Source organism: Eleutherodactylus coqui, chromosome 1, assembly GCF_035609145.1.
Source record: "Eleutherodactylus coqui strain aEleCoq1 chromosome 1, aEleCoq1.hap1, whole genome shotgun sequence".
Lineage (NCBI taxonomy): Eukaryota > Metazoa > Chordata > Amphibia > Anura > Eleutherodactylidae > Eleutherodactylus > Eleutherodactylus coqui.
Genome location: NC_089837.1, coordinates 500223240 through 500238521, shown reverse-complemented (window position 1 = coordinate 500238521; position 15282 = coordinate 500223240). Strand labels below are relative to the sequence as shown.

At 42.9% G+C, this 15282-nt stretch overlaps 1 protein-coding gene across 2 annotated transcripts in view; it reads right to left on the bottom strand.

The window, feature by feature from the left end:
- Positions 1 to 15282, bottom strand: part of GRM5 (glutamate metabotropic receptor 5) — a 281050-nt gene that overhangs the window by 88782 nt on the left and 176986 nt on the right. For both annotated transcript variants that reach the window (XM_066594092.1, XM_066594093.1), the window contains exon 3: positions 452 to 687. In XM_066594092.1, coding sequence (XP_066450189.1) covers positions 452 to 687 — 236 coding nt within the window. The remainder of the gene's footprint in view (positions 1 to 451; positions 688 to 15282) is intronic.

The window sequence follows — 15282 nt, the reverse complement described above, 5'->3', positions numbered from 1 at the left end:
CCTGCAAATCAATATTCGACCCTTTATACAAGTCTTAACAAAGATCTTTGTTAAGATCTGTTTAAAGGGTCGGATATTAATTTGCAGGAATGCTGCCATCCAATAGGTGGCGCTGCAGAGGTATAGTTCTATCTTCCTTATTTGCATAGAATTCCATTACACACATGTAATGACCATGAAAAGTACTTTTGATGATCATTACAAGTGTGATAATGTTCTTTTGCGTAACACTGAAGACTTATGACCGCCCCCCTTCAGAAGTCATGACTGCTACCCTGTACCCTATAAAGCTCTGCGTCACATGATCTACATTAAATACGGATTCTGCTTTCGTGCTCCTGCTGTAACCTTTGCATTGCATTCTCCTTCCTCCGTGAATTCCTCTAACGCGGGCGTACGAGGCGACATTGTGTAATGACACATTTACGGAAGGACAGATCTCTTCACTCACAGCTGCAGGTCTTGTTGTAGATTTGGGTGTCCTGCGAATATCCTTTCAATTTGCACTTGAACTTGTTTTGCCAAAACTCCTGGAACCAGGGATTGCGGAGATTGTTCTCTGGCCGTAGCTGCAGGTAATAATCGTCAAACCATTTCACATCAGGAGACTGCAGCTTGATGGTTATTCCTCCGGCAGCCTCTCGCTGATAACCGTCTGTCACATCGTACCTGTCTGCCCAGCCATCACTGCGGAGATAAAGAACATGATAAATCCTCCTGTTCACAATCTCATACAGAAATGTGATTGATGTTCTTATCTGCAGAACATTTTTATAATAGCTACTTTATTAAATCCCACATATCTCTCATTGTTCCCTCCAACCATAAAACTATAAGACTATATGAAGGATGAAAAAAAGTTATTTCAGGTTTATTTAAAGGGCAAGCTCACCCCCTACTGCGCGCTAAAATAGGATATGCGCCTTTTTTTTTGCATGTACGTGAAAAGAAATGCAGGTGTAAGTGGATCAATAGAAAGCAATGGGCTTTCAGCACCGTATATTATGCACATGAAGAAAATGCGCGTGATACGCGGACCACAACCGCTCGCGTGAGGGAGCCTTTATTCATATATGTAGACCACATTTGTATATTAAGTATGTGACCCGTATATAGTGTGTGACCGGCAGTTACAGCCTTAGGGCGCCCACCCACTGGCGATTTTTTTTCTTTGCGTTTTGCGTTTTTCCTGCAGAGCAATTAGAATTGAATGTACTCCCACCCACTGGCGTTTTGCGTTGCGTTGCGTTTTTTAACATAGGAACTGTCAGTTGCATATGTGTCCTTATTTTTCTCCTAATGCACCCATGAAAGTCAATGGAAAGTAATGGAAAAGCCGCGAAAACGCCGCAAAAAACGCCGCGAAAACGCGGCAAAAACCGCGGCGAAAAACGCGCGAAAATCGCAAACGCCAGTGGGTGGGCGCCCTTAAGCTAGGTATCACCCTTTGCTGAATTTTTTCAGCATCCATTCCCTAGTCATAAGGCCTCATGTCCACGGGCAAAAGAGGAATTAAAATCCGCAGCGGATCACCCGCACGCGGATCCGCACCCCATGGGGATGCATTGACCACCCGCGGGTAGATAAATACCCGCGGATGGTCAATAAAAGTTAATAAAAAAATTTCTGGAGCATGAAAAAAATGGACATGCTCTATTTAGGTGCGGGTCTCCCGCAGGCTTCTATTGAAGCCTATGGAAGCCGTCCGGATCCGCAGGAGAGCCGCGCCTGAATTAAACTCACCTGCTCTGGGCGATGCAGATCTTCCTTCCTTCGCGGCAGGATCTTCTTTCTTCGGCCCGGCGGATGTGCCCGGCGCATGCGCGCGACACGCAGCCGGCGTGCCAAGCACATCTGCCGGTCCGAAGAAAGAAGATCCGGCCGCGAAGAAGGGAAGACACGCACAGCCCGCAGCAGGTGAGTTTATTCTTATTTTACTGCCTCATGTCTGCAGGGCAGGAGGGACCCGCTGTGGATTCTCCACGGAGAATCCGTGGCGGGCCTGATTTTCCCCATGGACATGCGACCTAAGGGAAAAAAATACTATGTATATTGCACTGATAGGCAGTCTGTCTGTAGTCTGTTTTTTGGAAAAGAGCAAGATAGCAGTACACCTATACGAAGATAGCTCAGTAAAAAAATACTGTACCAGAACTGAGCTGGCATAAATGCAGCATTGGAACCAACCTCAACACATAAATACATTAGAACCAAACTCATAACATAGAAACAGCCCTAGAACAAAGTTTATAATATAAATAGAGCCCTCGAGACAAGTTCAGTGCATAAATACAGCACTAGAGTCAAGCTCCATACATAAGTACTGTACTAGAACCAAGCTCATAATATTAATACAGTCCCAGAGCCAAGCTCAGTACATAAATACAGCATCAGAATCAAGCTCACACCATAAACACCTTACCTTAACAAAGTGCAGTACATAAATACAGCACGCAACAACCTCAGTTCACTGATACAAATACCAGAACCAAACTTATAACATAAACATACAGTAGCAGAGATTTCATTAAGGGGCACTTATGGTGTGACAGCAGTGCCTTGAAACATCAGAGGGGAGGAGACAGAGCCAGGAGGAGGATGATTCATGCAGCTCCACAAGATACTAAAGGAAAAAGATCATATGGCCAGGCAAAGCTAAGGGAGGAAATCGCCCCCAGTATACATCTGATTGGTGCTGCACTCCCCTGCAACCCTCCGCCCCCACCAGATGCAGGAGTAGGAAATCGCTGTTATATTGGTTTGAAAGTATGTGTAGTGGATTTGCTCCCTCAAACAGGTTTACACAGGTATCTCACACAGTTTACCCCTAATTTGCATGATACACCTATACTTGCCATTATTAATAACAGGGGTAGTCTGGCAGTCAGTGAAAAAACATGTGCACTACCAGAACCAAGCTCATAATATAAATACAGCCTCAGAACCAATCTCAGTACATAAATACAGCACCAAAACAGCTCAGTACATACATACAGCGCTAGAACATCCCAGTGAATAAATACTATACCAAAACAAAGCTCATAACAAATACAGCACCAGAACCAAGCTCAGCACATAAATACAGCACCAGAACCAAGCTCAGCACATAAATACAGCACCAGAACAGCTCAGTACATACCTACAGCACCAGAACCATGGTTAGTACATAAATACAGAACCAAGCTCATAACTAATACAGAAACACAACCAACTTAGTACATAAATACAGAACTAAGCAATTTTGTTGTGAAGGCGCCAGTGGACTGATAGCATCACCTCAGGACATCAGAGGAGAGGAGACAGGAGGAGGGTGATTCATGTAGCGTCATGAAATTCTGTTGTACAGAAGATCATCTGGCCGGGTGGACCTAAGGGGGAGTCTATTGCCCCCAGCCTACATCTACCTTGTGTCTCCCCAATCCCCACAAGCTGGTAGCTAGTCCCCCATGTAATTGCACAGGTCACAGGTAACTAAGACTGTCCGTGGATAGAAGTTACAGTATTTTTTATTCTGACCACTGACAAATTCTTCCTTTTCCTATTTCATTGCTATTAGAGAACATAACCTTGAATTAACCTGTACTCCCGCTCTGCGCACAAAATACCATTTCCCTTCTGGTATCTTTGAGGGCAGTAGTGTAGTTGGCACCTCATCAATATGCCCCTCCGGCACTTCTGCAGACTAGTTGCACAGGGGTTATTGGTTCTGTCGCTGTCACTCATTTCCTGCTGTGACTGTTTCTAGGCAGATATCTTCAGGCACTGGCAGGCAGACCAATATGTGATCAACATCTCAGAGTAATCTCAGTATTAACTCTTTTGCTGCATGGCATTTCAGGACAATTTTTCATATTTTTGACATACACGGATAAATCTTGTTACGCTGCACTTTACACTTATGGGCCTCTTCAGGCAACTTTGCATCAAAAAGTAACCATTTGTAAAAATCCATACAGCCCTTCCTCACTGTGGATGTGTGGATATGGAATGATGGGGAATGGGTGTTGTGATGGTTCTGGGATCACTGCCTTTCTGACAGTCCGGTACAGATTTTGTAGGTATTTCTCAATATTCTGGCTCTGGTGGGAGTGGTATGAGATGAGACATACTTTGTCACACCTGTGGGTAATTGTCAGGGCTATTTAGCCTAGCCTGAGGCTGAGCTGAAGTGCTATTTATTCTTCAGTCCCCCTCTGACTGGGCTAGTAGTCAGAGCTTGGTTCTGGATCTCCCAGTTACCTGTTGCATCTCAGAACCAAGTACTGCACTTATTTGCATTTCTATTTAGTTTGCTGTGTTATTTCCCTGTCCCACGTAGGGTTAACTAGTGGCTGAAGTATGTGGCCAGGGTCGTCCTTGTCAGGATGGGAAACCTGCATTTTAGACAGGTCTCTTCCCTGTGTTAGTTATATAGGGATAGTATTTCCTGTTTTTTTTTTTTATTATCTTTATTGTTTGACACTCTTTGTGTGTGTTTGTGTGAGATCTGTGGGTGAAGGATCAGCACGTCCTGATTGGATGCGACATATTAAACAGCCTTATATACCCGGTGGTATATTTTCGCCAACCTGCTATGAATCCCATTGAAGTTCTGTCAGACCAGCTGAGGAGGCTGTAAATTGAAGTCACTAGGATTAAGCAGCAGCAGCCGATTTTTGTGGCTCCAGGAAGGAAGCCTACACTTGATTTATCTGACTGTTTCTCTGGAAACAGGCAGGAATTTGTTTCTTTCAGCAAGTCTTCCAGGCTTTATTTCAGGTTGTGTTCTGTTTCCTTGGGTGATGAGTCACAGAGGGTGGGCATCACCATTTCCAGACTGCAGGGGGCTCCCCAGGCATGGGCTTTTTCCTTGCCTCCCTCCTCTGAAGTCTTATCCTCGGTGGATAGTTTTTTTTCCCACTCTTGGGTTAATCTATGACGATCCTGATAGGGTGTCGTTGGCAGAGGGAAAAATCAGAGGTTTACATCAGGGGGACTCTTCTATTGTAAAATTCCACCGGTGGGAGACAGAGACTCAGTAGAATGACTCTGTTTTACAAAGCCAGTTTTATTGTGGTCGGGCTAATAATATTAAAGATTTATTGGTGGCCTATCCGATGTTTCGCAGGCTTGATGATGGCCTGTCCTTGGCCATCAGAGTTGGTCGATGGATTAGAGAAAAGCAAAATTAACTATTCGTTACTTCATCTTACCTGCCTACTGATGGGGAGGAACCCATGCAACTGGGTTCATTAGTTGGCAACATCAGGAGAGGTGAGTAGTTGCAGTCTAAAGGGCGGTGTTTCACATGCAATCATACTGCACGTTTTGTTTGTAATTGTCTTCGTCTTCAGCCTCGGATGGAGAAATTAGGGGGCCTGAAGGTGGGAGGGAAGGTCCTTCAAGGTCCACTGATTGCTTGTATGATTCTTTCCGCTGAGATCCTTCTTGTGGGCAATAGTGATCCGATCACAGTTTTTCTTGTTTGAGGAGCTGGTATCAACCTTATCCCTCACGAAATGGTCAAACGCTTAGGGTTGGAGGTAAAACCTCTGAGTTCACTCATTCCTGTGTCCACCATTGACGCCTCTCCATTATCACGGAAGTGCTTGAAGTTTTGTGTTATGGATATATGTTTAAAGATTGGATTATTCCATACTGAGACTATCACTCTATATGTCATGGAATCCCTCCTAACACAGGTAGTTTTAGGCTTTCCTTGGTTGCGTTTGCATAATTCTGTGCTGGATTAGCAGAAGGGAGACATCACTAAATGGAATCCTTACTGTAATTCTTGTTTTATCTTTGTAAGGGTGTCTTCGGTGCAAGTTGATGAATTATCTGAACATATTGCTCATTTCAATCTTTTTGCTCAGCAGGGTGCAGAGGCAGGATTGTACTATTGAACTTGTCCTGGACTGTAAACTTCCAAAAAGCCATATGTATTACCTAACTGTGCCTGAGAGAGGTTTATAGCCGGGACAGTTTGAGAAAGGGGCATATACATCCCTCAAATTCTCCTCTGGCTACTGTTTTTTTCTTTCTCAAGAAAAGGGATGGGGTTTTGGGCCCTGTCGTCATTTCAGAGAGCTAAGGAAAATCACCAAGTGTAATCTCTACCCATTGCCTCTCATTCCAGATCTGTTTTCGCAGTTGAATGGTGCCAACTGTTTTTCAAAGATGGACTTATAATTTGATTCAGACTAAGAAGGCAAACGAATGGAAAACCGCCTTTAACAGCCCCAAAGGGCATTATGAGAACCTGGTGATGTCATTTGGTTTAACAACCAATGAGGTCCTCTATAAATTTATCTGCTGCTTTCCTCTGGTATACCTTGACGATATTCTTATCTTTTCATCGGATTTTGATTCACATATTTCTCATGTTCGTCTGGTCCTCCAAGCATTGTGAGATAATTATTTGTTTGCGAAAAAGTGTTTTTATTTTTCCATACAAGAGATCACATTTCAGTGACACGTTATTACCCCGAGAGGGTTCAAAAGGATCTGCAGAAGGTCCGGGTGGTGAGGGACTGGTTGCTACCAGAAAATGTAAAGGCACTTCAGAAGTTTCTGGGATTCGCCAAATACTAATGGAAATTCATTAGGTGGTCAAACCTTTGATGGATATGACAAAGAAAGGAAGCTTCCCTTCTCAATGGTCCCCAAGGGCATTACAATCTTTTCATTCCCTAAAGAGATGCTTTGCGACGGCTCTGGTTCTTGTGCAACCAGACTCATCCAGGCCCTTCGTAGTAGAAGTTGATGCCTTGGAGTTAGGGGTTGGAGTGGTTCTTTCTCAGGGTACCAATACAAAGCAATACTATATGTGGGTTACTGGGGAGAGGCCTAACCGTCTCCAATCTGCAGCTCCTCCATGCGGGTATGTCACAGGCCTCTGTTTGGTATATATGGTACTCTTAAAGCTGGGGACACTTTTCTGGCACTAGTGGGAAAATGAGGTCACTCCAAGGGCCCCATTTGAGTGTTTGATGCACAAACTGGGGCATACGCACTTCTTGGCTTGGTGACAGCTAACACTTTCTTTCTCCAAATGCAGATAGCTCCACCTAGTAGTGGCTAAATGCAGGAAAAATTATTTCAAATTAGCATAGTAACTTTAAGTAAGATATCGTACATTTGGTGGGGCTCTTAGTGGGAGTGGGGCACATTCTAAATTTTGCATTTGGGCGCTTTGATTGCTATTTCCGTATCACCTGCAGAGCTTTATAGTTCTGCATTGTACATGCTCAACAGTAATTTCATAGAGGTCTTCCCAATTATAGACACGGAGACTGAAGTTCCCTTTTCTAGTACTCGATAGGCGTCTTAGTGGTTGGACCGTCACCAATCTAACATTGCAAAAGCAGCCACACAAAGTGAGGAAAACGAACAAGCAAGCAAACTGGTCTTGGTCGGATTTGAACCTGGGACTCCAGTGTTATCAAGGAAACAGCACAAAGCACCAAGCCTCTAAGTTATCAAAGTGAAGAACATTTACATTCTCTCCTCATTTTTGGAGTTTGATCCAATGTATGATTTATAATGATACATTTACATTTCCTCTTTTTCATCTCTCACCGGCATTCATAAGAAAATTAGATTAGACAGATTCTGGGTCACAAAGATTAAACCCATTATGGCATTCAATGGACCACACATCCCGATATCTCGGTGATAAACAGGTGTTCTCTGTATGTAGCAGCTGTCAGGCATTATACATAATTCTATTTAATTGGTGCAGAGACGGGTTATTATGTTTTCATGCAATAATTATAATATAATACAATTAGTCACCGAGCAAAAACAGCGTACATAATAAATATACCATACAGCGTGGGAAGAGTTGAAGGGGTTATGCCAAGAGCCTTATTAGGGCATATAAATGTCATAGAGCAGGGTTCCCCACCTGGGACCCCTCTCTAAGACCCAGTAAGAGCAGCTCCAGTTTTTCCAGCAAAATCAGCTGTTTGACGGGGTGTGAGGAGCAGGACCTTGGGTGATCAGTTGTTGTATAGCTGTATAAGTTGGCACTAATCCTTTAAGGGGGTTGTCTTGTTTTTACCATAAACAGATTACCCTGTAGCCAGCTGATGAATGAGTAGGGATTACCCTTTAATTATAATTAAAAACCATAGTGGGAACACAAACATTTACACCAGGGCCCTCTTATCAATATATGATGGTGTAAGTTTTTGTGTTCCCAGTAAAGTTTTATAGAACCAACCTAGAACTTCAGGGGTCTACAAACTTAGACCGGTGTGTAATGTGAGGGCTGCTTTAACCATACGACAAATTACATACCTGCACCGGGCCCCCAGAACACTAGGCCACGTATCAGGGGCAACTAGTTCAACTGTAGTTGAAAAATATACTTAAGAGGCAAAAAAATAATAAAAAGCTATACTCCTCTATTGTGTGTTACTGTTGGGTTGGTCTCCACTCACTTCTGGGTTCAGCATGTTAAAGCATATGACCGCTGCAGTCAGTCAATAGTCTAAGTACCTGTTGAGGCGGTGGATTGACCACAGAATTTACATGTTTAGTTGGGTACATGACTGTTGGACCCAGAAGGGAGCAGAGACCACATTAAAGCCTACAGTCTGCTGGGACTGGATTAGGTGAGCATGAGTTTTTTTTTTCTTTCCCACCAAAAAACTTTGGTGATGAAAGGGGGCAGGATGACAGTGGAGGGAGAGCCCAAGTTTCTCCTATAATGGCATAAGAAGACAATTAAAACAAAGATCCACCAAGAGCGGTGTAAGGAAGAACTGTATATCTGCCCCAATGCTGCCCCCTATAGTCTAGGAAGTTCTCAATTCTTATGAATGGAGCATCATTGGTTCCACTTTTGGAGTTACTTTAAAGAATATATTAGAGACTTGCATAATTAGCAGTGAGTGGAAGGAAACATGGTGTCCACTGGTAATTTTATATCCCTCACCAAAGTAGGGTTTACATAGAGTCAAGTAATCATTTTTTAAAAATTCCTTCGTCATGTAGAACTGGTGAATAAAATCCCCGGTGACCACAAGTTTCCTCGTTGTCACAATGCAGCTCTACATTGTGAGCATTTCAACTAATCTTTTCCTGGCTGATGCTTCAGTAAGGCTATCGACCAGAACGTCATCCCTGACAAACTCAGCCGGTAGACCACTTTGGCTCAAGAATTGGTAGGGAAAATCGGTCATCCAAAAACTGACTGTGTGCTGTGTGTCAAGGAGAATATCTGTTTTGGATGGCAGTTAAGATAAGGCCCCTGATAAAAAGAAACCTTTCCTGACTTTGATCTTACCATCTTTTAAGAGATGCTTTCATTCCATTAGAAGGCAGAAACAAGATTGACCAGTCAGGGGCAAGGAAGAAAGGTGAAAAAGGTCTAGAGGTAGGGGAAAGGGTTTGATAGTTGCCAACTCCCGGACAACAATGACGCCAGGGTTCAGGTAGGAGGAAAGCTAACATTTCCTTCTGCCTGGTCAGAAATTTCGGCAAGAACATGGATAAAAGACATTGTAGCAGAAGGTTTGAAGCTAGAATTTAGATTTTTTTCCCCAGAAAGATATATTCTTACAAAAAATTTGGCGGTAGCAGGGCATCAGGCATTAGAGGACGAAATATTAGATCTGATTCGCAAACAGGTATTAGTCTATGGAAACCCAGAGCAGATAGGTACGAGTTTCTCTTCTCCCCTTTTCATCATAAGTCACGTGGTTCTTCCAGAAGTTTGAATCGATATTAAAGTAAAAAGAATTAAATTCAAGACCATAAAAAACACAGAAAAATCCTGTTTCCTTCCTGTTTCTTGAAAGTTGGAGATTTTAGAGCTTTATATTATCAAATACCCATTCATCACGATTTTCTAACATTTTTTAAAAGTCGCAGTATTTGTGATTTGTAAGGAAAGCTGTTGAATGTACAGTTTTGAGCACTTCCATCCAGTCTTTGCATAGCTGTTTGAGTTTTCATGAAATTTGTATCAGACATGGCGGCTCACAAAGTATTTCTAGGGATAGTGTTTAGAGTTCAGTGAACATACTCTGCTGAGCTTGATGCTCGTTCGAGTATTTGCGTACTCAATGGTGCTCGTTACTCGAATGAGCATCACATCGTGTTCGATCCCGCCCCAGTTTTTGGTTCCTCCCTGCTGTGACATGCCTGTTTTGGCCTCTCCCTGCCGCAGCTCATGTCAATGGCAAATTTTGGGCAGAGAAAGAGAGAGAGACAAGAAAAAAAAAAAAGGCTCGGCACCCGGGGTCCCACATACAAAAATGCTCGAGTCTCCCATTGTAGTCAATGGGGTTCGTTACTCGAGTAGAGCTCTCGAATTTTCCGAAAAGCTTGACTCGAATAACGCGGACTCGAGCATTTGGGTGCTCGCTCATCTCTAATAGTGTTGGATCCCCAAGTTCAATCATGTTTTCTCCCAGAAGACAAGATAGTTAGAAAGAGGGTCAATAGAAAACCTGATAATATCCTTGATGAAAACTATGTCCATTCTAGGTTCCCCAACAGCATGGATTCTCGTGGTGCAATGGGCACAAGGTCATACTCGAGCTCACCAGTAGAATATTCTGGAGATGTTGGACAATAATTTTTGTCATTTAGATCTGAAGATATTTTTAACATCAAGAGTAACAAGGAGTTTGTCATGGTGGATGAGTGTGGAAAACCCTGGAGACAGGGTGACCAAAAAAACCCCGCAACACTGGCATGTATTTTTTAGGACGTTTACCATGTGGGGTAATATAATGCATTACTTCGATAGATCGGACTTTTTTGGACGCAGTAATACCAAATATGTTTTGGATTCATTTCGATTTTTTTTTTTTTTCATTTTAAATATGGCAAAAAGGGCTTTGTTTTTAAAACTTTTATTACCTTTTATTTGTTTTAATAAGTAATAAAACTTTTTTAAACTGACTTTAAATTGATTTAGTCCCCACAGGGGACAAGAACTTGTGATGGTTTGATCACTCTGCAATATGATGTAATACCGTAGTATTACATCATACCGCTATCTGACAGGCAATCTGCAACAGCAGCCCTAGGGGCTTTCAGAAGGCTACAGACACAGCTCCCTTGAATTCAATGAGAGCTATGCCTGCAGTACCAAACTAAGCTGTTGCAATTACTATCTTCTTCCAGCGCTGTCTGCACGGACAACGGCCCAGTAAATCAGCCGATCGGTGGGGATTCCAAGCAGCAGAACCCCACTGATCAACTAATGATGACCTACGCTGAAGGTTTCCCCTCCAATGTGTCTTTTAATTACTGTTTCTCACTACATGATTTTTTTTTTGGCGATTGAGGAGGTTTCTGAACATTTACGAGAGTCTGTAGGCCGAGAAAGTGGAGCTACAGACTGATGGAAGGGGAGGAAGATGGAACTTTCGTTGTGTTACAAAGGTTCATATATTCTCATACACTATCGATTGTGTGATAAAGGCTTGTAACAGATGTTCTTTAGTGGCATTCAACCTCTTTAGCTTTTCAGCGGAGCGTTCATGCTGCCTGATCCGACTCCACGACAGTGCAGGTTATTCAGCGTGATCTTCAGCACACGGCTGAATCGCTCGCTCTCGTTTATTAGTATTCCTTTTAAGGTTATGTAGCGTCTTTTCCCCGTTGCTTTTAAGCCATCGCCTGGCAGACTTGCTGTTCTGAAGTTTCAGCACGCAGCTAATTCCTTTGATCTTATCAATATGACATTAATTATGGGTTTGGTGGAATTGGCTTGCAGCGTGTTCATTTACGGAGTAGAAGTTTTCGCAAAAGTTCTCCTCAGATTGTAAATTGACACATTTAATCACCTTTTATCAAAACCTACTTAAAAAGTTTACACGAGAGTCTTCAAGCTGCACTTTCTATTATGTATACTTTATTCCTGGTTTGCAATCGGGGGGAAGAGGGGGGGGGGGAGAAAATAGACAAAAATTTGCAGTCAGGCCAATATACTATTGTAGAGGTGATTAGAGATGAGCGAACACCCAAATGCTCGGGTCCGCGTTATTCAAGTCGAGCTTTTCGTAAAATTCTAAAGCTCTACTGGAGTAGCGAACCCCATTGACTACAATGGGAGACTCGAGCATTTTTGTATGTGGCACGCCGGGTCCCGACCTTTTTTTATTTTCTTCTTCGTTCTCTCTCTTTCTCTCTCTCTCGCAAACAATTTGCCATTGACGCGCGCGCTGCGTCGCGGCAGGGTGGGGCCAAAACAGGCACGTCACAGCGGGGAGGAGCGAAAAACTGGGGCGGAGTTGAACTCGGCTTGATGCTCGTTTGAGTAACGAGCACCATCGAGTACGCTAATACTTGAACAAGCATCAAGCTCGGAAGAGTACATTCGCTCAACTCTAGAGGTGATGACTCTTTTCCTCCCAAGTGAATTTCTTTTTTGTACTTAACACTTCTCGTCTATTTGTGTGTCTAATCACCTTAACCCATTGAGGGCTTATTCAGACAGGCATATATAGTTGGGTTTTCACGCCCGGCCGATATATGCTGTCCCTCTCTGCACAGGCAGAAGGTCGGCAGGGCTGGGAGCAGTGCACTGAGCTCCCGCCCCCTCTCCACCCCTCACCCCTGTTTGCAATGGGTGGGGGCAGGATGGGCAGAACTTAGCTCCTCCCATCCCACCCTTCCATTGCAAGCAGTGGCTAGGGACAGAGAGGGGGAGGGAGCTCAGTGCACTGCTCCTGGCCCAGCCCGCCTCCTCCCCTGGCAAAGAGGGGCAGCATATTTTGGCTGGGCGTGAAAACCCGACTGATATACACCTGTCTGAATAAGCCCTGAAGACATGGTTCTTTTTTCATATTTGTTTTTTCCCCCAACTTTCAAAAAGCCATAACTCCTTATCCATCGACGTCGCTGTCTGAGGGCTTGTTTTTCGCAGGACGATTTGAATATTTCATTGGTACAATGTAATCTACCATATAACGTACTGAAAAACTTCTAAGTGGAGTGAAATGGAAAAAATGCAATTCTGCCATCTTGGGGAGGGGTCTTGTTGTTATGGGGTACACACTGAAGCAAAAACTACTTGATAGCTTCATTTTATGGGTTAATTATACGATAATAGAAAATGTCTACAGTATTTTATTTTTGCTGTACTACATTTAAAAAATGAAATATAATTTTGAGAAAAAAAATTTATTTTCTGCTGCCATCTCTCCTGGCAGCCCTAACTTTTTTATTTTTCCGTCGATGTGTGTGCTGGGCCCTGTTTTTTTCAGGATGTTCTGTAATTTCTATTGCTACCTATTTGGATTACATGTGACTTTTGATCGCTTTTTATTAAATATATTTTTCTTGGAGACGTGCTGACCAAAAAAGCGCAATTCTTGCGTTGTGTATTTTTTTTCATGATGATATTTACCATGTGGAATAAATAATGCATTCATTTGTTAGGTCAAACTTTTACGGACGCGGTGATACAAATCTGTTTTTTTTTTAATTATTATGGGAAAAGATTATTTTTTTTTTAACTTCAATAAGAAAACCTTTTATCATTTTAAAGTCCACATTGAGACTTGAACTTGTCATCATTTGATTGCTCATAGAGTATATGTCTCCATCTGATCCGCTATATTGAACTGTTCATGTTTCTACACTAAAAGTTAGTTTGAAGCATCCACATGTGGCTCAGTCATGCTTCTTATTCAGGTCCATGGAGGATTTGATTAGAGAGCTGTGACCGGAAGGCCACACAGGCATGGTATTCCATACATGTGTTCCAGAGCTTGCCTGTTACGTTCAACCTGGACGCACTGGATCTGTCACTTGTAAATCTACCAAAAATGCAAATAAACGCCAAAACGAGAATAGAACAAAAACATTGGAAACATTGTCCCAATGTAAACAAACACTGGGAAGGACTCTGCCTGAAAGCAGGGCGATCGTCCCGATAAGGACGTCCCCGACTGTGTACATCGGCCCCTAGTTAACCCTACATGTGGAATGGGAACCAAACCAGAAAACCAAAATAACAAAGCAAACAAATGCAGTACTTAGCTTTGGATGCAGGAAGTAACAGACGATCCAGCAGGAACCTACTGATTGCTAGCCCAGTCAGGGAGAGACTGAGAATCAACCGCAGTTCAGTTCAGTCTCCAACAAGGTTAAATAGCCCAAGAATTCATTAAAAGGTGCGACCAAGCACGTTACACCAAATAGCACACCTACTGAGCCAGAAGATGTAGAAACATCCCCAAAACCAGCACCAGACTATCAGCAAGGCGGAAATCCCAGAACCCCCTCAACATTGTCTCTTAGTCAGCTCCCACGGGAATAGCCAGCTGTCCTGATCGGCCCGGGACTCTCCCAGTGGCAGGTGTAATTTCTATCAAAACCCTCCTATGGTCCCAGCCTGAGTCTTCTGGAAAACCCTTACCCTTCACTCCAGCCTCCCTAGAGTATTATAACATTTTTCTTTATATGAAAAAATAGAGGTTGAAATGAGGATCTGTAATAAAATGGGTTGCTATACGGACATAATAGATTGGGATCGCATACACAAAACGTTGCCTCTATGCATCAGAATGGAGAGCCATATGTAAGAGCAACTTTTGTTCTGATGTATATTACATCTGAATAGTCGGTATGTAATACTACGTTTGTCTGACCAGATAAGGCTTCCCCCTGCAAAATCAGCCATTTGCTGGAGAGTCAGACAATGCCTTTAATGAGAACACACCTTTAAAGGGTTAGTCAGTTGTAATATTCAGTGAATAAAATATTGGCCACCCTCAGCTACCACCAGAGTGAGCTTACTGCATACTGTGTTATTATTGAGGTCAGTGTATAATTAGTATGCAATCATTTCCTGAGCTCCCCCTAGTGGTAACTGCTGACTAACGGAATTTTATCATTTAGCTCTACACTATCCTACCAAAAGTATTCGGACACCCCTATCAGTAGAATACATATTGTCTTAGCATGTTACGTGTCCTAAGCCATGCTACATAAGATGCCAACCCTTGGAGGTGTCAGCCATAGTATGTGAAAGAAACTGCACGCTATTTGATATATAGGTCATGCCGCTTCATCGGCTATATTAAGAAGTTCAGCAGCCCAGAATTGTAGACTGTAAAGTTATATAATGCTAAAAATGGGCAGTCACTTAGGGGTAAATATACTCAAGCCATAGCGACACAGTCTATGGTTACCTGTATAGTCCGGCGAATCTAATGTGAAAGCAATGGCCGAGCCCAAGATCCTATATATTTCTTAGTTTTATATGGCTATATTATGCATTTCCATCACACCCGCAATACCTCCTTCCATCACCGTCGTAGCGCTCGCATC